The following is a 27,689-nucleotide window of genomic DNA, read 5'->3' on the forward strand; positions in this document are numbered from 1 at the left end:
AACAGCTTTTATTCTTTTATCAGAGACAAGATCTCGCTTTTTAGCCCAGGCTGGAGTTCAGTGGCATCCTCACAGCTCGCTGCAGCTTCATTGGGCTCAGGCGATCCTCTCGAGTAGCTGGGGGTACAGGCGCAGGCCACCATGACAGGCTTTTTTTATTTATTTTTTTTTTGAAGAGAGGGTCTCACTATGTTACCCAGGCTAGTCTCGCAGTCTCGCACTCCTGGCCTCGAGAGATCCTCCTGCCTTGGCCTCTCGGCCTCCCAAAGTGCTGGCCTGTGCCCAGCCAATGGCTGTTCCAAATTAGGGTCTACCCGTCTCTGGGCAGGGCTAAAATCCGCGGGCGGCCCCGCACCGCTGCCACGCACAGTCCTGTGCGCCCAGACCCGACGCAAACAAGAGCCGCAACCTTCCGGGCCCCCGCCCCACGCAGGGTTCCCGCCCCACTCCGGCTCCGCCCCTCTCCCAACCCTGCCAGACTCTCCAATCGCATGTGGAATTATCGCTCTACCCAGGCGGTGGTGTCGATCTCCGCTCCAATTGGGGCAGTACCATGGCGGAGAAGACTCAAAAGAGGTGGGTCTGCTGCTTGAGAAAAGCCCTTTCTCAGCTTTCCGTAGGGGTGGAACCTGTTCCTGGTCGCCAATGGTGGCGACTCAGAGGGTGTCTCATCCTGGGCCTTCGGGCTGAAGGTACCTCAAGCCCAGACCTGGCGTCCACTGAGGGAGGGGGCGACAGAGTGGGGGCGGGGAGGGTTGAGCAGGGACGCGGAGTCGCTGCCTGGAAGGTTTTTGTTCCCGTCTGGCCGTCCCTCCCCACATGCGCCTGCGCAGAGGGGTCTCCCGGCGGATCTGTGAGGGGAGGGTGACGTCAGCTTTTTCCTGGGGGAGGCCGGCTCCCTTCTCCCGCATAATCGGCGGTGCTTGGCGCGGCGGTACCCCACGGCTTGGCGCTGGATTCTCTGCTGCATGTTGCGAGACCCCCACGCCAGTGCTGGCCGCACCCCAGGCCCTTCCTGTCTCTGGAGGGTGGGATATGTAAAGGGATTTACGTCGCTGTCAAAAGGGGGGCCGCGCCTGGACTTGAACTGTGACACACACATACACTATATATTAAGATGCAAGGAGTACGTGCGCAGATTTGTTGCATAGATATATTGCGTAATGGTGAAGTTTGGGCTTCTAGTGTACTTATCACCCGAATAGTGAACATTGTACCCGATGGGTAATTTTTCAGCCCTCACACCCCTCCTACCCTCGCTGCTTTTAGAGTCCCCAGTGTCTGTTATTTCCCTCTTTATGTTTATGTGTACTCATTTTAGCTCCCACTTAAAAGTGAGAACATGTGCATTTGATTTTGTTTGAGTTATTTTATAAGGTAATGGCCTCCAGTTCCATCCATGTTGTTGCAAAAGACATGATTCCTTTCTTTCTTATGGCTCTGTAGTATTCCATGCTATAGATACACCACATTTCCTTTATCCAGTCATCCGTTGATGAACACTTAGGTTGATTCCATACTTTGCTATTGTGAATAGTACAGTGATAGTCATAGGAGTGCAGTTGCCTTTTTAATACAATGGTTTCCTTTGAGTAGATCCTGGGTCGAATGGTAGTTCCATTTGGATTGGTAGTTCTATATGGATTTCTGGGTCCAATGGTACTTGTCTTTAGTCCTTCGAGAAATCACCATACTATTTTCAATAGATGAACTAATTTACATTCCCACCAATAGTGTATAAGCTTAGAACTGTGACATTTTTTGCCAGGCGTGGAGTGGACAAGCTCCTTTGTAAACATGTGGGGACAGGAATTTTGGCTTCTTCTCCGGTAGTCTTCATTGCTGGGGGCTGTTGGTGGCTGGGATGAGACAAGCGCATAAGTAAAGCGATTTCGAACAGCAGCAGTGTTGAGCTCCCTCTGCTGACTCTTTTTGACAAAGAAAACAGACATTGTTTCTGGTGCCATAAATTAAAATTTAGATTTTTCTTCCATTTAAGTAGATACTCTGTAATCTTTTTTCATAAGCCAAAGAGGAACAGATGTACTATAAATATTATGTGCAGTAGATAGTAGCTTACATTGAAGATTAAGGTATTGTTGACTTGTTACTTTAACAGATCTAAGGTTAAGTCTTGCCCTCCCATCTGCCGGCTCACCTCTCTGCTCCCACCACTCCAAGATACAGAGGGGTCCTTGCAGAGATATTGGGACCACCTTTTAGTTGGCCTAGTAGCCTGCCCCACTGAGAAGTGTGCTGATTGTGACGCAAGCATTACCTGGGATCTCTCCCTTGGGCGTAAAACTGAAGGCAGGGGGCACTTGTGAGTCTGTCCTACTCTCAGTTGCCCATGACAAGTTGAATATTAGATAATGCTCTTTTCATAATGAGAAGGAAGCTGAGGAAATGGAAAATTGTAATGAGAAATAAGTCTAAAACAGAGACATTTTATAGAGGCTAATTTATTTGACCAGGGCTTAATAAAATTGCATATTTTAACACAAAAACCCACTTTAAATGAAAAGTATCAGAGAAATGACATTTACAGATGGTGATACATTCAAGGACAGTGTCGTTCATTTATCATGGAAAAACATCTGGAGTGACAGGATGTTTCCAGAAAACTTTCAACTAGAAGACAGATGACTGATTTCAGGACAGTGATGCCCCAGGAATGAACTCTGCTCCAAGAAATTTCTAGTCTCTGAATTTCACTTTTTTCTTCTATAATATGAGAGGGTTAGACCAGGTGATTTTCTTCTAGTCTTACTAAAATCTTTCTTTCTTCTCCAGTACAACAGGAGGGCTACATATTTTCTGTTATTTCAGCAGACTGACTTATTTTTTTTTTTTGAGACAGAATCGCTCAGGCTGGAGTGCAGTGAAAGCTTTGCACCATGCCTGATTCCTTTTTTTTTTTTTTTTTTTGAGATGGAGTCTCACTCTGTTGCCCAGGCTGGAGTGCAGTGGCACAATCTCAGCTCACTGCAACCTTTGCCTCCCGGGTTCAAGTGATCATCCTGCCTCCATCTCCAGAGTAGCTGGGACTACAGGTGCCCACCACCACACCTGGCTAATTTTTGTATTTTTAGTAGAGACGGGGTTTCACCATGTTGGCCAGGCTGGTCTTGAACTCCTGACCTCAAGGAATCTGCCCACCTTGGCCTCCCAAAGTGCTGGGATTACAGGCATGAGCCACTGCACCTGGCCCTGATTGACTCTTGACAGACTGTGTCACCCAGAAGGACCACTGGTAGGATTTCATTGACTTATGCCTTGTAAAAAGTCAGAGCCTGACAAAATGTTGGAAACAGCTGGAGCTGTGTCTATTCTCAAAACCATTTCTTGAAGATAGACTCGGGGATTATTAGTTTCTTCTATTTGATACATTTTTTTTGTTTACTTAGAGCTTTAAAAATACATTGTGGTGTGAAGGTTTGTCCACTCTAATTTGTGGAAGAAAAATTTGTGTATGTCTTCTTTTTTTTTAGTTCATCACACCAGTAGGGAAATTGGTACAATCTTAAAAATAGTTCTCGTCTTACTTTGCATGTATATTAGGGAATACTTCGGGGGAAGATTCTGGCATAGAAATGATGGAGAGACATGTTAATAAAAGAATCTTTACCCTTCTGAGTCTCAGAGCTGTGTTTTTAGAACTCTCTTATGAGCTTCAGAATCTGTATTTTCAGTCGCTTATTGGGTATATCTGGTGACCATTCCATAGACACCTCAGACTGAGTTTATCTAAAATTTAGCCAAATGACTTTTTTCTCTGAAATCTACCCCTCCTCCCATAGGCTGTTCTCAGATGGTGCCATTAGTTTTACAGATCGGAAACCTAGAGGCTTTGACCTTGCTCCCTAGCTCCTGACTTTAGGTTAGTTTTCTTTTTCTTTTTTTTCCTTCTTTTTTTTGAGACAGGGTTTCACTCCATCACCCAGGCTGGAGTGCAGTGGTGCGATCTCAGCTCACTGCAACCTCTACCTCCTGGGCTCAAGCGATCCTCCCGCCTCAGCCCCCCAAGTAGCTGAGAGTAAAGGTGTAAGTCACCATACTTGGCTAATTTTTGTATTTTTTGTAGAGATGGGGTTTTTTACCATGTGACCCAAGCTGGTTTTTGTTGTTTTTCTGGCATAAATGAAGCTGAGTCAGAGCAGCTGATTTTGAGCCCTGGAATTTGAGCTTCCCTTCCCATCAGGAATCATCCCTTTCCAGGAAGAGGACAGGATGGCACCAGTTTCCTTATTTCACTCCATGCCCCTCATCCCCATCCTTCTGTAGTTGATATGGTTTGGGTGTGTCTCCACCTAAATCTCATTTTGAATAGTAGTTCCCATAATTCCCACACGTTGTGGGAGGGACCAGGTGGAGATAATTGAATCATGGGAGCCGTTTCCCTCATCCTGTTCTCATGATAGTGAGTTAGTTCTCACAAGATCTAATGGTTTTATAAGGGGCTTCCCCCTTCACTGGGCACTCATTCTTCTCCCTGCCACCATGTGAAGAAGGACGTGTTTGCTTCCCCTTCTGCCATGGTTGTAGGTTTCCTGAGGCCTCCCCAGACATGCTGAACTGTGAGTCAATTAAACCTCTTTCCTTTATAAATTATCCAGTCTCAGATACGTCTTTATTAGCATTGTGAGAACAGACTAATACACTAGTCAAACTTATTTCCCCTGCACAGAGAAGAAAGCAAATACAGTTTGCTGTTTATATCCATGGGTTCCACATCCATGGATTCAACCAACCTCAGATCGAAAATAGGAAAAAAAAATTGTGTCTGTAAACAATACAGTATAATTATTTACATAGCATTTACATTGTATTAGGTATTGTAAATTATCTAGAAATGACAAAGTATGAGAGGATGTGTATAGGCTTTATGCAAATACTGCAGCATTTTATATCAGAGGCTTGACATCTGAGGATTGGTCCTGGAACCAATCTCCCACAGATACTGGATGCTGAGGGATGCGACTGTACACACTTCGTGGTCCATAGGGCCTGTAACAAGGAATGGGAAGTACCTACCTTCAACGTTGCCTAGAAACCAGATTTTTATTAAATGTGTTTGTTGCCAAGTCTTGTTTCTATTTCCTAGACATACCTGCAGCTTCTCCTATGTGCTACCAGTGCATTTGATATGGTTTGGCCCTGTGCCCCCACTCAAATCTCATCTTGAATTATAATGCCCACCTGTTGAGGGAGGGACCCGTAATCCAAGTGATTGGATGATGGGAGTGGTTTCCCCCATGCTGTTCTTGTGAAACCTGATGATTTTATAAATGGTAGTTTTTCCTGCGCTCACACTGTCTCTCTGTCCTGCTGCCTTGTGAAGAGCGTGCCTGCTTCCCCTTTACCTTCCGCCATGATTGTAAGTTTCCTGAGGCCTCCCCAGTCATGTGGAACTGTGAGTCAATTAAACCTCTTTCCTTTATAAATTACCCATTCTCAGGGAAGTTCTGTATAGCAGTGTGAAAATGGACTAATACAGCATTTCAGGCCTGCATTATCTCTGTAGGATTAGACCAACTGCCTCCCTGACCCCCACCACCACCAAGTACGTCTTCATATAAGTGTCAATTATCTGCATACCATTTGGTGACATTGTTGGCTTGGGAATAGGAATCTTTCAGTGACTTCTTGCCTACAGGTGCAAATTCGAATCCCTGGTCATGGTGTACAAGCTTATTCATGGGCTGGTCCTGCTTTTCCTCCCAGCCTTACCTGCTCCCTTTCTCTTTATGACTTTCGTGCTTCTTCTCATTCAGTGATGTCCAACCTGAGAGGGGGGAAGAGGTTTTTACTTTGTTACTTACCAGTCTTTGCTTAGGTGTATGCATATGGTATTTTAAAATAGATAGAATAGATAAAATTGTGTTTGAATTTTTTTTTTTTTTTTTTTTTTTTTGAGACACAGTCTTGCTCTGTCGCCCAGGCTGGAGTGCAGTGGCGCAATCTCGGTTCACTGCAAGCTCCACCTCCCGAGTTCACGCCGTTCTAGACTACAGGCACCCACCACCACGCTCGGCTAATTTTTTGTATTTTTAGTAGAGACGGGGTTTCACTGTGTTAGCCAGGATGGTCTTGATCTCCTGACCTCGCAATCCACCCGCATCGGCCTCCCAAAGTGCTGGGATTACAGGCGTGAGCCACCGCGCCCGGCCTTAATATTTTTACATAAGCGTTCTTGCACAAATATTTACACTTTTCTTTTCTTTTCTTTTCTTTTTTTTTTTTTGAGACAGAGTCTCGCTCGGTCGCCCAGGCTGGAGTGCAGTGGTGCTACCTCGGCTCACTGCAACGTCCGCCTCCTGGGTTCATACCATTCTCCTGCCTCAGCCTCCCCAGTAGCTGGGCCTACAGGTCGCCACCATGCCCGGCTAATTTTTGTATTTTTAGTAGAGACAGGGTTTTGCCATGTTGGCCAGGCTGGTTGGTCTCAAACTCCTGACCTCAAGTGATCCATCTGCCTTGGCCTCCCAAAGTCCTGGGATTACAGGTGTGAGCCACCATGCCCAGCCCAAAACTGTTGTATTTCTGTATACTGGAACAATTGGAAATCGAAATTTTGAAAAATCCAAACAAAATTACAAAGACAAAATATCTAAAATGTTAGTGTTATTTCATAGTAGCTGAGAGCAGCAGATTTAACACTATGAATGTCATTGCCACTTAGAAAAATTCTTTTCTTAATGAAAAGAAGTTTCCTAATAACTATCACTGTAATGGAGAAGTCATTTGATGCACTTCCTCATGTCAGCTCATGGTTCAGCTAGGGTCAGTGTTTACATATAGCTTTGTCAAACAAAAGATAACAGCAGAATATAAAAAAGCATCAATAAGTTATATGGAAATTTTTAGAGGCTTTTGAAGAATTTGTACTACAATTTATATTACTTGGTAAAAAGTTTCTCATGTGTGTGTATGTATATATATATATAAGAGTAAACAGAAATATTTGTAAATTTTAAATTTCTAAGTATTACCTTGCTGGTTGTTAAATAGTTTGAATGTATATTTTTTCCTCCTGCCTTTACAAAAATAATGGCATATTACATACTGTCCATTTTCTCACTTAACTTTTTTTACTTTTAACAATATAGCTTGGAGATCATTCCAATTTTTTTTTTTTTTTAAGAGATGAGGTCGCCGGGCTCGGTGGCTTACGCCTGTAATCCCAGCACTTTGGGAGGCTGAGGCAGGCGGATCACCTGAGGTCAGGAGTTCGAGACCAGCCTCACCAACATAGAGAAACCCTGTCTCTACTAGAAATACAAAATTAGCCAGGTGTGGTGGCATATGCCTGTAATCCCAGCTACTAGGGAGGCTGAGGCAGGAGAATAGCTTGAACCCGGGAGGTGGAGGTTGCAGTGAGCCGAGATGCTGCCATTGCGCTCCAGCCTGGGCAACAAGAGTGAAACTCCATCTCAAAAAAAAAGAGATGAGGTCTCACTATGTTTCCCAGGCTGGTATTGAATTCCTGGGCTTAAGCAGTTCTCCTTCCTTGGACTCCCAGAGTACTGGGATTACAGGTGTGAGCCACTGTGCTCAGCCATTCCAAAATCTTGACAAGGGATTATTCGTTCTTTTTGGTGGCCATGTAATAGTCCATAGTGTGCCATAGTTTATTAACTAATCTTCCACTGATGAATATCTAGGTCGTTTTCAGCTTTTTGCTGTTTAGAAACATGCTGGTATTAAAAGAAAAGATTCAAAACTCTTCTCAAGCGTTTTAGCACATGTGATTTGGGATGATGGACAATATACCAATTGAAAAATTTATAATCTATTAAAACCTTACCCTCTTACCTTTGACTTTTCGTTTTTCCATCTTTTTTTTTTTCCTGAGACAGAATTTCGCTCTTGTTGCCCATGCTTGAGTGCAATGGCGCGATCTTGCCTCACTGCAAACTCTGCCTCCCGAGTTCAAGCGATTCTCCTGCCTCAGCCGCCCGAGTAGCTGGGATTACAGGCGCCCACCACCACGCCTGGCTAATTTTGTATTTTTAGTAGAGATGGGGTTTCTTCATGTTGGTAAGGCTGGTGTCGAACTTCCGACCTCAGGTGATCCGCCCACCTCGGCCTCCCAAAGCGCTGGGATTACAGGTGTGAGCCATTGTGCCTGGCCTTTTTTTCCATCATTTTTTAAACCTTGTTTTCATTACAGTGTCACAGTAGCTTCTCCAGCAGTATTTTTAATCTTACCCCTGGTATATGTTACCTTTTTCTTGCTACAGTGTGAAGATTGCTCCTGGAGCAGTTGTGTGTGTAGAAAGTGAAATCAGAGGAGATGTAACTATCGGTAAGAAATAGTTTATTTACTGTTTTTCAAGAATTGATGTGATTTAATCTATTTTAGTGCTTTACAATTAGATACTGTCTTCCATGTTTATTTCACTGATGTCCTAGTTTTGTTGACAAAATAATGCATTTTCTCCTATGTGTTTAAAATTTCTGAAAGAATATAGTGTGATGGAGGCTGTGTTTAAACTCGTATCTGAAATACTAATGAGGCTGTATAACAAAGTCATTCGTGTATTTAAGAGAGATCTGTTGTGTACCTGTGATGTGCCAGGCACTGTGCTAGTGCTAGGGACACGTCAGTAAGCACAGCAGACAAAGGTGCTGCCTTTGTGGAGCTTCATGGAGAGCGTGGGCCATGGAGTCAACAGACCTGGGCTACTTTGCTCCTTGCTCTTTCTTGCTGGGTTACTTTGGACATATTACTTAACCTCTCTAATCTTGATTTTTTTTCCCATCTATATAATTGTGCGTATCAGGATCAGGTTCGGCTGCATGTAGGGGTGTCTTACACCTGCAGAGGTTTATTCTCTCATATAAAAAGTTTCGAGGTAAGTAATGCAGGGCTGATCAGTTGACTGTCCAGCATGGGGCTCTGGCCCTGCAGGCCAGGAAGTGATGGCTAGAGCACCAAGCATCATCTTGGATGAGAAAGGGGAGGCATGGAAGCAAAAGGGCATGTGTTCCAGCTATGAGTCAGCTCCCTTTAAATAGCCTTCCTGAAAGTTCCACACAGCCCTTCTCTGTGTGTCTCATGGCTAAGACAATCTCATGGACACATCAAGCTGCAGGGGAGTTTGGGAGATGTAGTCTTAGCTGGTTGCATTGCAGCCGCTAATGAGATCAGGGTTCTATTACAAGGAAAAAGAGGAGAAGAGATATTGGATGGCAATGAGCAATTTTCATAACATGCAAAATAGTAGTATCTACCTCCTAGGTTTCTTGAAAGAGAAGGTGAAAATTGTGAGTAGTAAGCTGTCAATAAATGTTTGCTGTTAACACTGTCAGATCTTCTCAGTGTAGCCTTGCCAGAGTTCAAGTCCAACATTTTACCTACATGAACTTGACTAAGCTCCTCAAACATTTTACTCTGTTCTTTTACCTGGGGTTTATCTGGATATGGTGCCCTTGTAGCTTTATTGGTGTGAGCTCATTCTTACCAGCAGCCACGTGTCACCTATATGCTACCAGACTAAAGTGTTCAGTGAACTATTACACTTTCAGAGAGGAAATACGCTTTATTTCCTTAAATGAACAGTTTCTTTAATAGAAAAAAAAAACCCTGTAACGTCATTTTTTTTTTCCAAAAAAATCTAATCCTCCAAACAATTTAGGCATCTTGTCTTATAAAACCAGTGGAGATTGTGCCAGTGTTATGGAACATTGTTAAGAATTTGCCAGGTTAGGCCAGGCACGGTGGCGCTCACGCCTGTAATCCCAGCACTTTGTGAGGCTGAGGCAGGCGGATCACCTGAGGTCAGGAGTTCGAGACCAGCCTCAACATGGAGAAACCCCGTCTCTACTAAAAATACAAAATTAGCTGGGCGTGGTGGTTCATGCCTGTAATCCCAGCTACTCGGGAGGCTGAGGCAGGAGAATTGCTTGAACCTGGGAGGCGGAGGTTGCGGTGAGCCGAGATCGCGCCATTGCACTCCAGCCTGGGCAAGAAGAGTGAAACTCCATCTCAAAAAAAAAAAAAAGAATTTGCCAGGTTGGTTGATCTAATTATTTCTTTTCAGTGCTGTGTTAACTCTTTGTCTTTTGTATTACCTAAACCACTTGCAAAGTGTTCATGAAGTAAAATGAGGAGTCATGTTTTTTAATTTTTTACAATCTCTACTGCAGACTGGGACCACATATTTATCAGAATGCTCATCTGTGTTCTTTTTACTCATCATTTTACTGCATTATAATTGTGGCTATCATCATGATATTCTAGGAATAATACCTTATAGTAGTTTACAATGCATTCTTCAGTTAGAAGGAAAGTAAGACTGAAGTGATGTAATTAATTATGTAGATATTCCCTGGCATTTCTACTTCTTCCCCATTTTACATTTTTTCTTTTCTTTTTTTTTAAATCCCCCAATGTTACAACAACCCTATTTTGGTTTTTTTTTTTCTTTCTTTTTTTTTTTTTGAGACAGGGTCTCGCTATTTTGCCAGGCTGGTCTTAAACTCCTGGGCTCAAGCGATCCTCCTGCCTCAGCTTCCCAAAGTGTTGGGATTACAGGAGTGAGCCATCACACCTGGCCCGACAACAACCCCATTTTAAATAAGTATATAATGTCTACTATAAGATAGATATGTAGGTAGTATAGATACATCTGCAGGCATAAATATACACAGACATTATGTGGTGGGAGGGGTATGTATTTCAGATTTGAAATAACATCTTTTACAGAAGCTTTTCTGGGCTGTAAAGGCATTATCCTGTGCAAGGAAGGTAGTTGCCAGTGATTGGTGGACCACTGCCTAGGACTGAGTTTTAGGGGTATCAGGGATCAGTATTCACTTTCCTGTTTCTTTCTCTGGTTTTCACTACCTTGTGCTCCTCCCCCTTCTTTATCACTCTTATGTTCCTACCTTCCCTACACGTTGAAATTATTTAAGGAAGTATAGGCTGGATGCCGTGGCTCATGGCTATAATCCTAGCACTTGGGGAGGCTGAGGTTGGGAGGATCACTTCAGCTCAAGAGTTCAAGACAAGTGTGGAAAATATAGTGGGACCAGAAAGAAAGAGAAAAAGAGAGAGAGAGAGGAAGGGAGGGAGGAAGGGAAGAAAGGAAGGAAAGGAGGAAGGAGAGGAAGGGAGGGAGGAAGGGAAGAAAGGAAGGAAAGAAAGAAGGAAAGGAAGGAAGGAAAAGAGACGAAAGAAAGAGGAAAGGGAGGGAGGGAGGAAAGGAAGGAAGGGAGAGAGAGAAGGAAAGAGAAAGAAGGAAAGAAGAAAGGAAAGGAAGAGAGAGAGAAAGGGAAGGAAGGAAGGAGAAAAAAGAAAAATTAGCAGAAGGAAGGGAGGGAGGGAGGGAGGAAGGAAGGGAAAAATTAGCCACATGTGGTGGCGCATGCCTGTAGTCCCAGCTACTTGAGAGGGCTCAGTGAGCTATAATTGCACTACTGCACTCCAGCCTGGATGACAGTATGAGACCCTGTCTCAAAAAAAAAAAAGAAATTATATAAGGAAGTGCATTGTTTAAATCTACTTTCCATCTAGTTTGTTTGTTTGTTTAGAACCAAGGTCTTGTTCTGTTGGGCAGGCTGGAGCGCACTGGTGTGATCATGGCTCACTGCAGTGTCGAACCCCTGCACTCAAGTGATTCTCCCACTTCAGCCTCCCAAGTAGCTAGGTCTACAGTGACGCACCACCATACCTGGCTAATTTTTGTATTTTTGCCCAGGCTGGTCTCAAACTCCTGGCCTCAATTGATCCTCCTGCCTTGGCCTACCAAAGTGCTGGGATTACAGGTGTGAGTCATTGCTCTTGGCCCTTCAGCTAGTTTTTGACCACTAGCTGGTGGTGCACAATTCTGATAGTTAAAATGACATTTTAACACAGATTTTCTTTTTCTTTTTTTTTTTTTTTTTTTGAGACAGAGTCTTGCTGTGTTGCCCAGGCTGGAGTGCAGTGGTGTGATCTTGGCTCACTGCAACCTTCACCTCCTGGGTTCAAGCGATTCTTATGTCTCAGCCTCCCAAGTGGCCAGAATTACAGGCATGTGCCACCACACTTGGCTAATTTTTTTTTTGTATTTTTAGTAGAGACAGGGTTTCACCATGTTGGTCAGGCTGATCTCAAACTCCTAACCTCAAATGATCCACCCCCCTCGGCCTCCCAGAGTTAGCACAGATTATAACATAAGAAATGGTAATACATTTTTAAGGAAAGAAATCTCTAGCGATTTAAAGTTTATCACAGCAGACGGCCTCCAAGTGAATACTTGTTATATTTACTTTGACCCAGTGTTTCAAAACAAAATTTTTGCTCAAATACTGAAGAGAACTCAATTTTAAAAGTTAAGGAAAATATGAGGAAAAATGAAGGTTCAGAAGAGTTATATAGTTACTCACGGTTCTGTCTTCTACAATTCTTGTCTCCTTTTTGTTATATATGTTTCTTATCTTCAACTGTATAGTATGGGAATTTTCCAGAATTGGTAATTAGATAATCATTTTTGTCATTGTTTTGTTTGGTATAAAATGTCTCAAGTCTTTTGGCTTCTATTAATTCATTTTTCTGATGTAATGCATCAGATTAAAAAGCTCCTGGGAGATATAATTATAAAAGCAAAGAGTGGAGATAAGTCATCTGATTACAACTCTCCCCACCCTGCCTTATTTTTCATTTTAGGGCTTTTATTGTTGTTTTTGCTTAGTTTATCTGAGTTAAGTAACAATAAACTGTAGTTTAATTCATAGATTTGTTTTCAGGATGTTTTGTGTAATTTTCCATCTTCTAGTCATGTATACTTTTACAAATTATTCCATTCTGAAATATTTCAGGAAGAAAGTAATGTTTTCCTTTGCTATGTTTCAGGCTAATGGAACTTTAAACCCGATCTGTTTTCCTAGAAAAGCAGGTATTTGTTTTTTCCGAGAAACTAGCTGGATGCTTGGAAGTATGGTCCTTAACCAGAAACCCTATGACTTGAAGCTCTGCTGGAGCCTGACCCCCTTATTCAAGGCTGTTCAGAGACAGAGCTTGGGAAAAGTAACAGCCCTCTTGTTAATTATAATTTGGGTAAATAAGGTTTCATAGCATCAAGCCTATTTTTAGTTAGTTTGCCTTAATTCATGGGCCATGAATTATTTCCTGTAAATCTTTATTTTGAGAGCTGATAACATTTCTGAAAGGTACCTTGAAGCACAGTCCCGTGGTCCATTACAGGGCGAGAGGCCGGGACAGAACTTGGTCAGGACATCAGTATGTGAAGGCAGAACTCGGCTCGGTGGAAATGTTTTGTGCTGGAAGCACTTTGTCCCACTTACTGAGTCTCTCTAGGAGAGTTTTAATACAGACCAGAAGCCTCCCTTTCATTGCAGCGTCTTTTTCAGTAAGGCAGAACAGTGGCTTTGACTTGAGAAATTATCACCTATAAAGCACTCTTACAGGTACTTCAGCTTACAGTTCAAGAAACTTGTTTAGTTGTCAAAAAAACAGAGCTTAAGGCCTTTTGAATTATTTATTGACAAATGGAAATGTATACAAAGATTGCTTCTGTGGCAAAGATAGACAGGGAAAGTGTCCTTTACCAGGGAAATGGAAATTGGATGCAAGGAATATCTTTCTGGCTATGTGGCACCAAGCCCAGCCAACCATTTAGAAAAATAATTCATCAGCCAGTAAGGCAGTTCCAACTCTAGACACATTTATCCAAACAAGCAGATAAGCCAAATAAGGCTTCAGCACATTTGGTAAGAAAATACACAAACTACCCTGCCAGAAGGAGCGCCAGGGTTCACAGCAGGCTTTCAAACAATGTTTTCCATGGTGACATTTTTATTTTTAAAGCACTTTAACCTCAAGACCCTTAAACTTTATGTTGAATTCAGACCCGATCTGGGTGTAATAAAAGTGCTTACGGCATCAGAAAAGCATGAAGTGAACCGTGGCCACATTTCAGTGTGCTGTTTCTTATGGTGCTTGAGTTGCTGGGCTCTGGGCTCTCTGCTGCCTAACCTCAATAGACCACGCAGACAAAGCAGAATTATCCGCATCATTCACGGAAATCACAGCCTTCCTTTAAGAAGTCCACCAGGCCAGACGCGGTGGCTCACGCCTTTAATCCTAGCACTTTCGGAGGCCGAGTCGAGCGGATTTCCTGAGCTCAGGAGTTCTAGACCAGCCTGGGCAACACGGTGAAACTCCGTCTCTACTAAAATACAAAAAATTAGCTGGGCGTGGTGGTCGGCTCCTGTAGTCCCAGCTACTTGGGAGGCTGAGGCAGGAGAATTGCTTGAACCTGGGAGGTGGAGGTTGCAGTGAGCCAAGATCGTGCCACTGCACTCCAGCCAGGACGACAGAGCGAGACTCTGTATCCAAAAAAAAACAAAGTTCACCAAACCAAAATCTTAGCGGTTATAAATCCTGAAGTACGCTTATGCTAACCACTTCAGTCTGTGCCCAAAAAAGACCCGCAAGAAGTTGAGAGAAGCTATTTGATGTATTATTGCCCGTGACATTTGCTGTCACCTCACAATTTAAAGTTGATCATTTCTCAAACTTTTATTTCAGCCACTTAACACTGGGACCTGTAGTTTGGCAATGCTGCCAGCAGGTGGAGGTGGTGTCTAAATCACTGGTCTCGCCTAAATGCAGCGGTGCTTTCCCTCTGGACACAGCCCTCAGATTTCTAACCAGGCATTTTCCAGTTACTTGTTTATTAATTATTAATAATGATAAAGAGTAATAATAATAAAATACCTGCTTAAAATAGCTCACATATTATTTTTTAAATATTGTGCAAGACGTCTTATGGGACTTGGGGTTATTTAATTTTCTTTTGAGACAGAGTCTCACTTTGCCACCCAGGCTGGAGTGCAGTGGCACAATCTCGGCTCACTGCAACCTCTGCCTCCCGGGTTCAGGTGACTCTCCTGCCTCAGCCACCCAAGTAGCTGGGATTACAGATGCCTGCCACAATGCCCGGCTAATTTTTGTGTTTTAGTAGAGGTGGGGTTTCACCATGTTGCCCAGGCTGGTCTCGAACTCCTGTGATCAAGTGATCCACCTGCCTCGGTCTCCCAAAGTGCTGGGATTACAGACGTGAGCTACCACACCTGGCCTATTTTAATTTTTAAAAATGCGTGCTTCTGGTATCTTCTGCGAAAAAAATTTAAAAAAATTTTTTAAAAGTGTGCTTATTTGTTTGGGTTCTTTATATAAGAAACTTGTATTACTTAGTCATTTTTGAAAGGGAAAAATGAAACTATCACTTGTTTTCGTAAGTTTTAAAGAAACACACAGGTCCCAGGGGTATCTTTGTCTTGTCAAGAGCTACAGCTCAACCACCGGCAGAATATCTAGTGTTTCTGGCTACTTATCTAGCAGTGGCAGAGGATCTGCTTTCTGTAACAGATGTGACAATCACTTCCTCCTATCTTTTTTTTTTTTCCTCAGAGACAATGTCTTGCTCTGTCGCCCAGGCTAGAGTACAGTGGTACAATCATTGTTCCCTGTATCCTCGAACCCCTGGACTCAAGCAATCCTCCTGCCTCAGCCTCCCAAGTAGTTGGGACCACAGGTGCACCCCACCATAACTGGCCAATTTTTTTTAAATTTTTCATTTTGTAGAGAAGGGGGTCTGACTCATTGCCCTGGCTGGTCTGGAACTCCGGGCCTTAAGTAGTCCTCCCACCTCAGTCTCCTGAAGTGCTGGGATTACAGGTGTGAGCCACTGTGCTCAGCCCCATATCTAAGATTTTTAAAGCTAGTTATGGAAAATACTTTCATTAATCTTTTTACTATCCGATCATGTGGTGTGGAATTTTTCTCCTTAGCTAACAGGAGGTATTACCCTGATACCTGAGTAGAGGTGCAAAGTGGTTCTTTTTCTTCTGTGTCCCAGACCAGAATTAGTTATTTTGCTTACTATGAAAAAGTTATGCATTAGCTCTTAGTAGTAAATAGTGATAAATCTCCCATTTTTTAAGAACCGTGGTCCAGATCCCACAATTCTTCTTTCAAACATTATTTCATATAATCCACATTTCAGCCCAATGAAGTAGGTTACAGATCTCTTCTTTCTATAGATGAGAAAACAAGCCTTTGTGAGAGTAAGCACATCACCTTTAGGTGATAGAGTCCGGTGTCTAGACTTTCTAGACAAGGGGGGAGTGGGGTTGGCTGGGGCTTTGATTACAAAGAACCTAAAAGAGGCAGATTGTGTCCTGTTATCATAGAATATTTTGACGTAAAATGTAAACCTGGTATGGTGCAAACTACAAATTTCAGTTGGTTCCCACAGCTGGAAGCCTTACAATTTCTCCTTTAAAAGAAATCCACTGCTCATTTCCCTGTTGTTTAGGGTCGCAGCCCCAAAAGTGGTGATGTCTAAATGCCATTATTAAGGGACCTGTGAAATAAATTATGGTATATTAATATGAAATGAGATACTTTTCAGCCATTAAAAAGAATATCTATCTAGATACATTTACATGGAAAAATTACCATGAAATAAGCAAATTGCAGAAGAATAGGTACTATTTATTGGTTTGAAAGAAGTATGTGCTTGAAATGCATATTTTTCTCTAAATCGTATTTATTTTTAAACTTTTTAATGAGATATAGCTTATAGGGAGTGATATTTACAGATTTTTTTTTTTTTTTTTTTTGAGACAGAGTTTCACTCTGTCACCCAGGCTGGAGTGCAGTCATGTGATCTTGGCTCATGGCAGCTTCCGCCTTCCAGGTTCAAGCGATCCTCCCACCTCAGCCTCCTGAGTAGCTGGGACCACAGGTGTGCACCACCATGCCTGGCTAATTTTTTTTGTATTTTTCGTAGAGACAGGGTTTCACCACGTTAGCTAGGCTGGTCTCGAACTCCTGACCTCAAGTGATCCACCCACCTCGGCCTCCCAAAGTGCTGGGATTACAGGCATGAGCCACCACCCCCAGCAATATTTACATGTCTTAAGTGTACAGTGGAGCTTACGTCTGGAATAATATACTCCAAACTTTTAAGAATAGTTACCTATTTTTTTGTAATTTTTTGTAATGATCATGTTATTTTATATATATATGTATGTGAATATATGTGTATATATGCATATATATTTTTTGTTTGTTTTAAAGAAAAGACTAAATGCACACATTTACACTCATGTTCAACTTGAGAAGCTTTCCAGGGATCTCAGAGTTCCATCCCATCTTGTGTCCTGAAATCTTCCATCCTGAATAGGAGAATATGCCTGGGAAATTTTACTTTAATAGCTGAAGATTTGGAAAGCCAGAAGTGACTGAGAGATCAAGGCCACTCTCTTGTTATTTCTTACCAGACTGTATGTCCTGATAAGAAATGTTGGGATGTTGGACTGAGCACCCTGCTTTAGGCCCCCACCCTTATTATTAACCCCCAGCAATTCCTCATCAGGAAAAAGAATAGGCATCCCTGAGGTTCTCTCCAATTCTCTGGGCACCAGAAACACCTCCTTATTTATTTTAGGACATTTGTGAATGAGTGTATATTAAGCATTCCCAGTTTTCAAGATAACAAATTCAAAAGGACAAAAATAACATGTATTTATTTTTGTTGCCCCATAACATATAGTGAGGCATCTCAGCTGTCACAGGCAGATAAGAATTATGAATTGACAGTTTATATAATTAGGTGGGGCACAGTGGCTGACGCCTGTAATCCCAGCATTTTGGGAGGCTGAGGCAGGAGGATTTCTTGAAACCAAGTGTTCAAGACCAGCCTGGGCAACATAGTGAGACCCCGTCTCTAAAAATTAGCTAGCCTGTAGTTCCAGCGATTCAAGAGGCTGAGGCAGGAGGATTGCTTAAGCCCAGGAATTGAAGGCTGGAGGGAGTTATGATCACTCTACTACACTCCAGCCTGGGTGACAGAATGAGACCCTGTCTCTTAAAAAAAAAAAAAACTAAAAAAAACCCAATTTACACAATTGAATACTGAGTTTCTTGGACAGTGTCACTTTCCTAATCCACCACCCCCTGTCAACACTTCTGTCCACCCTCCCTTACTTTCAGAGTCAGTTACTTCATCTGCACTTGTTTACCCATAAAAATTGCCTTGGTATTGAGGGCTACGTGGGATGGATATTGGAGAGAGGCTAAAGGAGGCTATGTTTTCTCATCAGTGGTTTCATTATCACCAGAACCCTCAGCCTGTGGTAGATAAAGCTGGGAGGGAGTGTGTTAGCATTCCAGGCTCAGGGCGGAGTAGACTGTGCTGGTGAAGTGGGAGTAATGAGGGCCCTGGCTGTTCCTTTCAATTCGAGACTGGAGGCATCGCCTCAGGGCTCCCCACGCCAAAGTCCTAGGACTCCAGTGATCACCTTTGGGTCCTTCTGCTGCCTCCCTTTAACCTTTTCAGCTTTCACTGGTTTGAATCATATCCTGGGCCAGACAGCAGAAGCTGTGCCACCTTTCAGTAGGTGTGCTCGTAACAGGGACACTGACAGAGAAACAAAGCTGTTAGATCCCGTAATTTCTGACTTCTGTCCACCCATATTTCTCCTTTTTTTTTTTTTTTTTTTTTTTTTTTTTGAGACAGGGTCTTGCTCTGTCACCCAGGCTGGAGTACAGTGGCATGATCTCAGCTCACTGCAGCCTCTGCTTCCTGGATTCACACAATTCTCCTGCCTCAGCCTCCCAAGTAGCTGTGACTACAGGTGCACATACCATCATGCCTGGCTAATTTTAGTATTTTTTGGTAAAGACGGGGTTTTGCCGTGTTGGCCAGGCTGGTCTCGTACTCCTGACCTTAAGCAATCTGCCCGCCTCGGCCTCCATATTTCTTCTCAATTACGTGATAAAAAGACTAATTCGGAGGTACGCTCACATAAGGAAGCAGAACATCTTAAGCAAAGAGAGCGTTACCTTGCTGAGGGAAAAGAAGGAATTAATTTTTATTGCCAACTTTGTGTCACATGCTGTGTCTCCAACATTATCACCCCTAGCCCTTACAGCAACCCTGTGGGACTGGTGTTGTCATCACCTCTGTTTCACCGCTGAGATCACGGGAAGCTTCCGAGTGAAGGCTGAGCCAGAGCTGTCTGGCTGTAGTGCCTGTGCCATTCCACTCACATTGGCTTGCAACTTGGCCCTGACTACTGATGATAAAGCCCAGGAGATAGTATCTGTGAAGTACCTAGCTTGGTGCCTGGCACATACTTAGAAAATGTTCCTCCCAACAGCCTCACCCATCCTCAGTCACCTTCCGCCCTCCTGTTGGAAGCATAGCCTCCACCAATAATTTCTTCTCAAACTATTTTTAACAGGACCTCGGACAGTGATCCACCCTAAAGCACGAATTATTGCGGAGGCCGGGCCAATAGTGATTGGCGAAGGGAACCTAATAGAAGAACAGGCCCTTATCATAAATGCGTAAGACTCTTATACATACTGTGAACCAAGTACCATGGGTAATGGTTTTTCTTAATTTCAGCTGTCTGTAAGAACCTTTTCAACTGACATCCAGGAGGCCTACTATTTTAGAGCTAGAGAAACATTAAGGATCTTTTTCAACATAAGTAAATGAGCACACCAAAAACCATATGAGGGAAAAGACTTTTCCAAGATGAGAGAGCTGAGTAGCTGCCTAGAATCTTTGACGCTCGGTCTGGTCATCTTCCCCTTACATGTGGCTATCTCACCCATTCCTTAAGCAAACATTTCCTGAGCACTTCAAGCCTCCACGTGCTGTGCCCACCACCCTGCAGTTTGTTTGTTTTTTTTTTGGATTTTTTGGTTCTAGCTGAAATGTTATTACTCATGCCTAAACACGTGAATTTAACTCTAATACATTTTTTCTCATGTTTTGCACAGGTGACACCCAGAATTATAGTTGAAAAATGTGGAGTCCTAGAGGCAATTTTTAAACTGTAAAGATTAAAAAATAATAAAATACTAGAACATGCGCATGATCGTAGTGAACTAGACTGTAATACCTATGAATTTTTCATAAACATTTATAAGTTCTTTCTAGATAAAATTTTGGGAAGGAATTCAAGCTTATACCTAATTTATAGCAACCATGTATGGAATTTGTAAGAAAGACCTTGGGAAAATATTTAACTGTCAGAAAAAGACTGATTTAATGCTTACTTAGGATTTAAAATACATTTGGCACCTTCAGTGTAAGTCAATTAACAGCAACTATATTCTGCAGTAACTCAACAGTCAGAGATAAAGCACCATTTAAAAATGGCGTCCTCTTCTTAGAACACAAACATTTTATCTTCCAAATATTTCAACTAACTAATAGCAATAATTATTTTATGTGAATATCTGTTTATGTTTCACAATCCCAAATGATTATTAAGGGTGGAAAATTTTCAAGTTAGGCATGATTTTGATTCTAATTAACAGCCTAAAAAGATAGCTAGCATCTTCTTTCCCTTGTCCTGGAGAAGACCCACTGGACTTTGAATTTAAAAAATAAAGTAGGCTGGGTGTGGTAGCTCACGCCTGTAATCCCAGCACTTTGGAAGGCTGAGGTGGGCAGATCACGAGGTCAGGAGTTCAAGACCAGCCTGACCAATATGGTGAAACCCCATCTCTACTGAAAATACAAAAAAAAAATTAGCCGGGCGTGGTGGCACCCCACCTTGCAATCCCAGCTACTTGGGAGGCTGAGGCAGGAAAATCGCTTGAAGCTGGGAGGCAGAGGTTGCAGTGAGCCAAGATCGTGCCACTGCACTCCAGCCTGGGGGACACAGCAAGACTCTGTCTCAAAAAAATAAAAAATAAATAAACTAAGGAAGGCTGTTCTTCTCTACACACCAATGACTTCTTCACTTTTCAGTAGCTCTCTTCAACTCAAAATCAAGCCTTCTTTAGCACACAGGATGAATGAATCGCTTAAATTAAGAAATAACTTACATAGGCTGGGCGTGGTGGCTCACACCTGTAATCCCAGCACTTTGGGAAGCTCTGGCTGGTGGATCACCTGAGATCAGTTCGAGACCAGCCTGGGCAACATGGTGAAACCCCATCTCCACAAAAATACAAAAATTAGCCAGGCCTAGTGGCACATGCCTGTAGTCCCAGCTACTCGGGAAGCTGAGGCAGGAGAATCTTTTGAACCCGGAGACGGAGGTTGCAGTGATCCAAGATGGTGCCACTGCACTAGCCTGAGTGATAGAGTGAGATTTCATATCAAAAAAAAAAAAAAAAAAGAAATAACTTACATAGTCATGTCTTTTAAACTTGATGTAGGTAAAATTGAAAGAATTAACCCAAATTCAAAAATGGGAAGAAAATTGCTTATTGTGTTATTGACTTTTTAGATGATTGTTTCTTCTGTTTACAGTTACCCAGATAATATCACTCCTGACACTGAAGATCCAGAACCAAAACCTATGATCATTGGCACCAATAATGTGTTTGAAGTTGGCTGTTGTATCCTTTACAATAATCTACCATAAATAATTTCTGGCTCTCCTTTAGTACCTAAGTCTTCTCCTGTAGAAATTGTAAAAATGTCATAATTTGTCTATCAAATGTACTTACATTCATAATATATATTATAATTACATTTTTAAAAGTAGGTCATCCAGGCTGGGTGCGGTGGCTCATGCCTGTAATCCCAGCGCTGTGGGAGGCTGAAGCAGGTGGATCACTTGAGGCCAGGAGTTCAAGACCAGCCTGGCCAACATGGTGAAACCCCATCTCTACTATTAAAAAAAAAAATTACAAAAATTAGCCGGGGACAGTGGCACACGCCTGAAATTCCACCTACTCGGGAGGCTGAGGCAGGAGAATCGCTTGAACTCGGGAGGCAGAAGTTGCAGTGAGCCAAGATTGTGCCACTGCACTCCAGCCTGGGTGACAGAGGGAGACTCCATCTCAAAAAAAAAATAATAATAAAAATAAAAGTAGGTCATCTAGCTCTTTGAACAGACTTATTGAATAGTAAATATTTTAAAAATGGTCCTTTCTGTTCCTGTAAATAAGTCAATAGAGTAAAGTAAGTATGCCATTTTTAGACAAATGCAGACACACACATATCTTTAGCTCAGCACTTTGAAAGTAACCACTTCTTTTGCTGGTACTACAGCTTGTTGACAGGTAGCAATGGCTGAGTGACAGTAAACATAGAAACAGCAATGCTGGCTTCCTTCTTGATTCAAGAACCCCAGCTTGTGTCAGTGTGGTTCCTATATAGTTTTAGGTAGACAGTGCATTGTCTGATTCAAGCAAATGGTGTGTAGGGGTGAAAATATTCCATTATTCATGTGTTGTCTTTTTTCCCCCTAGAATGTCTCCAGTTCTTTTGCTTAGTTTATACTCTAAAAAGATAGTAAAATCAGGCCAGGCGCGGTGGCTCATGCCTGTAATCCCAGCACTTTGGGAGGCCGAGGCGGGCGGATCACCTGAGGTTGGGAGTTTGAGGCCAGCCTGACCAACGTGGAGAAACCCCATCTCTACTAAAAATACAAAATTAGCCGGGTGTGATGGTGCATGCCTGTAATCCCAGCTACTCGGGAGGCTGAGGCAGGAGAATCACTTGAACCCGGGAGGTGAAGATTGCGGTGAGCCGAGATCGCGCCATTGCACCCCAGCCTGGGCAATGAGCGAAACTCCGTCTCAAAAAGATTAAAAAAAAAAAAAAAAAAAAAATAGTAAAATCTTATGGTGTCAGCAAAACATACAATATATAGTAGAAAATATTTAGAAGGAAAAGTCTAAATGTTCAATGATAGCAAGATATTTAAATAAATTGAACTATGAGCGTAAAACCACTAGGACCATTAAGCAGTCATTTAAAATTATGTTTTTAAAGATTTTATTTTATTTTATTTTTTTTGAGACAGGATCTTGCTCTGTCACCCAGGCCAGCATGCAGTGGCACAATCATAGCTTACTGCAGCCTCAGCTCCCAGACTCAAGCAATCCTCCCATCTCAGCCTTCCAAGTAGCTTGGATTATAGGTGCACACCACCGTGCCCAGCTAATTTTATTTTTAGTAGAGATAGTGTCTCACTCTGTTGCCCAGGCTGGTCCTTGAACCCCGAGGCTCAAGCAATCCTCCCACCTTGGCCTCCTAGAGTGCTGGGGTTACAGATGTGAGCCACCCTGCCTGGCCTAAAGATTTTAATAGCATGGAATAATGCTTGCAAATTTAAGTGAACTGAATAAGCTATAAAAGTTTATACAGTTTGATTCCCACTTACATACAGGAAATTCTATATATTTATATAAAGATATATCAGACTTTTAACAGTGTTTAAGTGATTGGGTGATGGATAGTTTTAATTATCTTGAAACAATTATGAAAATATTTTACTCATAAAATCAGGGTATAAGGTGCTCATTTCTTTAAAAACACAAGTCATTTATTTATACCTAGAGATATTTATGTTTAAAAATTAAGCCGTTACCACAGATTGCCCAGAGCAAAGAGTTCTGGCAAGGGTGAGCCTGCGTGGCCCCTCTGACACCCCTGTCCTCTGTCCCAGTGCAATATAAGGATATACTGTGTTAGTGGGGACTAAAGGTGAACATATTTATAGTATTTACCTAACTCTGGCTTACAGATTCCCAAGCCATGAAGATGGGAGATAATAATGTCATTGAATCAAAAGGTAAGCTACGTTCAGAGTTTCATTGTCAAAGCAGTGACCTCTTTTCTCTTTGTGGTGTCCTGGGAAACAACCTAATGGAAACTGTGGCAAGGTGTTGTGCTTGGAAGTGGGCTACAATAGCTGGCAAACTAATTGTTTGCCACTAAGGAACCTAATCTGGTTATGTGGTTATCTGGTAATGTTAAATACATTAAATTTAAAATCAGCTGTGTACAGGATTGAATTAAACCATAAAGTTTAAATGAAAGATTCGGAAAAGATTTCTACTAAATACTAGTCTCTGAAATTTTAGTTGGTTAGTGTTGTTGTAAAATTAAAGGGGAGAAAAAAATCACAGTGTCTCTAGCAGTTGCTTTCTTTAATTTCAGGAATACTTTTCCCTAGCCAGTCAGAAAGAAATATCATGTGCTTGTAAGTGGGACCAGACAGGAGATTACATAAAGTCACTGTCACTACTGGGAAGCAACTTCAAAAGCTTGTCCCACCAAGGTCCAGAAAGAACCTCTGAATGATGACAATTCTTTAGACTAGTGGGTTATCTTTCTTGGTCCTGAGTGGCATGAAAGAAAATGCTTCTTTTTTAAATAATAAAATTATACATTTTGTTAATCTACTTAATGACTTTTATTTTAATTTGGATTATCAATTATCACTATTATCATCAGCATTTTGTGTTTATTTTATGCTTACTGTGTGTCAAACCTGTGCTCATCACTTTACATCTGTTATCGCATTTATTCCTTAAACTGTGAAGTAGAATGGCCTGTTCGTTTTATAGATGAACTTGAGCTTAGAGACTTTGCAGTGACTTTCCCAAGGTCACACAAATAGCAGCAGAGCTCCATTTTGAATCCATCTGACCCTGGCTTGTACTGCCTGCCTCTGTGTTGTCCATACAAACTCCAAACTGATGTATTTTCTTTAACTTTTTTCTGAAGGCCAGTTTACATTTTTACACCTAAATCATCTTAGGAAAAAAAGTGTTGGAATCATTTGATGTCTTAAGTTGCAGTTCTTTCTATGTTTTTATTGCAGCATATGTAGGCAGAAATGTAATATTGACAAGTGGCTGCATCATTGGGGCTTGTTGCAACCTAAATACATTTGAAGTCATCCCTGAGAATACAGTGATCTATGGTGCAGACTGCCTTCGTCGGGTGCAGACTGAGCGACCACAGGTACTAGAACCTCTCTTTAAAAAGAGTTTTATCTGCTAATTTTCCCAAAATACAATGTAATTGTCTTCATGAGGCAGCAGGTACACTATTTAAGAAGAACATAATTAAAATAAAACAAAAGAGGCCAGGTTCAGTGACTCATGCCTGGAATCCTAGCACTTTGGGAGGCCGAGGCAGGAGGATGACTTGAGGCCAGGAATTTAAGACCAGCCTGGGCAACATAGTGAGACTCTGTCTCTACAAAAACTAGAAAAACTTAGCCAGGTGTGGTGGGGCATGACTATAGCCCAGCTACTGAGGAGGCTAAGGTGGGAACATAATGCTTGAGTGTGAGGTTGCCATGAGCCATGATCATGCCACTGCACTCCAACCTGAGCAACAGAGACCGCAACTCAAAAAATGAATAAATAAAAAGAAAACAATGAGAAACATCCCGAAAACCAGGATTTAATTGCAGTTCAATCCCTAAAACCAGGATTTAATTGCAGTTCAATTATTTAGTCTTTAGGTTAATATCAAAAATATATACAAGGATGACAATGACAAGTCAGTTATGAGAAAAGATCCAGAAATGTTACTGTTGGTCTCATGCACTGTCACTGACAATGCATAAACAAAGTGTACAAGCCATATTGATTTACTCCTAAAGTATCAGTCTTCAAGGTTAAGGAATGACCATACTACATTTATCCTGTGCCTCTAACTGGGGTGTGTCTATTTAGTTTATTGCCATAGCTTCATAATAAACACAGCTTGTGAATAAGAAAGTGTGTTTGGATATTTTCCTGGCTTGAGAAATTATCTCCTCCTAGAAATTCAGATCAAGAATAATGTAGAATACATATTTGGAGTTTAATATTAGAGTAGGAGATGAAAAAGATAGGGCATTTGGGCTTCCTTTGGACATAAGACATTTGTATTGCAGTTTCTAGCCTCATTGCTTGGCCCATTGGATATGTATTTCTTTAGTTACCTAGCCTCCTTTTCCTCCCACCAAAGAAAATAGTTTCAAGCACTGTGGGAGGCCAAGGCGGGCGGATCACTTGAGCCCAGGAAGGAGTTCGAGACCAGCCTGGGCAACGTCATGAGACCCCATCTCTACAAAAAATAAAAAATAATGAGTTGGGCATGGTGGCGTTCGCCTGTAGTCCCAGCTACTTTGGAGACTGAGGTGGGAGGATCGCTTGAGCCCAGGAGGTCAGGGCTGCAGTAAGCTCTGTTTGTACCACTGCACTCCAGCCTGGGTGACAGAGTGAGACTCTGTCTTGAAAAAAGAAAGAAAAAAAGAAAAGTTTCAAGACATAACTTTGCCTCTGATTCTTAGCCATATTTTATCAGAAATCAAAACTCCAGTTCTTTCTGGGTTACTCTATTTCTGTAATGTTTGGCTTCATTATTATTATTATTTTAAGCAAGTATTACTCTATAGACTAAAAAGGAAATAAGATCAAATCCAGTCATTTTTTTTTTTACTTTCTGCATAACAGCAAAAATGACTGAAGAGTGGGAAATGAAGCTGGTGTTGGGGAAGGGAGATTAGAATTAAGTGAGCAAGAATATCTGAAGCTTAATATTTTATAATATGCCCAAATTTCACTAATTATAAGGATTATGTAGAGGTCTTTATTAAAAATAAAGATTCCCCAGACTTACTGACTCACAGTGCTAGGGCAGGGGCCTAAAAATCTATGTTTTTCACAAGTACCGCAGTGAGGTTTACAATCAGGAAAATCTGGGCAGTACTGGTATATGAAGAGTGAAGATCAGACAGGTGTATCCAAGTACACCTCAGCTGTGTGGCTCTGTAGGTCACGTGGAAAACAAAATACTCTGGGTGTTTTACTTATGTGGTCTTCTGTAATTGGAACTTTTTAACTTTTCAGAAGCCAGGATGAAATCTACAAACGCAAGTTTGAAAACTGATTTCTGTATATTTTTATATAAATATATAAAATCTGTTGGCTTTTTCTTGTAACCAAACTTAGTATATGTTCATTATAAATTTAAAAAAAAACAAGCAGGTAAGCAAAAATGAGTCAATGAAAAGCACCTGTAATTCCACAACTTATTAATAACCATTGCTACCTGGAACTTTTTTTTTTTTCTTTCTTTGAGACAGGGTCTGGCTCTGTCACCCAGGCTGGAGTGCAGTGGTGCAATCATGGCTCACTGCAGCCTCAACCTCCTGGGCTCAAACAATCCACCTCTGCCCCTAGTGCCCTGCTTCCACCTCAGCCTCCCGAGTAGCTATGACTACAGGGGCGTGCCACCACACACAGCTAATTTTTAAATTTTTTTAGTGACAGGATCTCCCAATGTTGCTTAGGCTGGTCTGGAACTCCTGGGCTCAAATCATCCTCCTGTCTGGGCCTCCCAAAGTGCTGAGATTACAGGCATGACCCACCACGCCTGGTCGCTGCGTGGTACTCTTGACTTGCTTTCTGCCAGTCAGCCTTAATTACCTCATCTTTTTAGCCCCAGACACTACAGCTGGATTTCTTGATGAAAATCTTGCCAAATTACCACCACCTAAAGAAGACTATGAAAGGAAGCTCAACTCCAGTAAAGAACTAAGAACAGTATATGACATGAAGATAACATTTTGTCTTTGACCACTGTCTTTTGAATGGGCCCACAGTGTTTATGTACTCTTAACAACTCAGAATAATACATGTTCACTTTATTTTGTAAAATTGGGTTGAGAGGAAACTAATGGAGTTTCATTGTAACTGTCCTTTGTAATTTATATAAATGTATTATTTTCCTGTATCCTTGCTTCTTTTCTGATAATTTACAGATTTAGCTTTTCTTTTGTTATATAAACTGCTAGCCACAAATTTTAGTTATGTAAAAGACTACCCTTGACAAGAAAAGACATACTGTTATGTATTTATATTCTAGCAGAGACTAAACTGAATAAAAATGCTAATAACAGGA

At 41.9% G+C, this 27,689-nt stretch overlaps 1 protein-coding gene across 2 annotated transcripts; it reads left to right on the forward strand.

Moving 5' to 3' along the window:
• On the forward strand, positions 1–27,689 carry DCTN6 (dynactin subunit 6). Of its 2 annotated transcripts, none has more exons than XM_055295874.2 (7): positions 1–576; positions 8,244–8,308; positions 19,267–19,372; positions 21,300–21,388; positions 23,527–23,574; positions 24,610–24,752; positions 27,228–27,689. In XM_055295874.2, exons 1-7 carry the CDS (start codon positions 554–556, stop codon positions 27,324–27,326), a joined length of 573 nt encoding a protein of 190 aa, XP_055151849.1. In that variant the 5' UTR covers positions 1–553; the 3' UTR covers positions 27,327–27,689. The 2 variants fall into 2 exon arrangements, with proteins under 2 accessions (XP_055151849.1, XP_063466973.1); XM_063610903.1 differs by having other exon boundaries at positions 431–576; positions 27,059–27,689.

Source organism: Symphalangus syndactylus, chromosome 10 (assembly GCF_028878055.3).
Source record: "Symphalangus syndactylus isolate Jambi chromosome 10, NHGRI_mSymSyn1-v2.1_pri, whole genome shotgun sequence".
NCBI lineage: Eukaryota > Metazoa > Chordata > Mammalia > Primates > Hylobatidae > Symphalangus > Symphalangus syndactylus.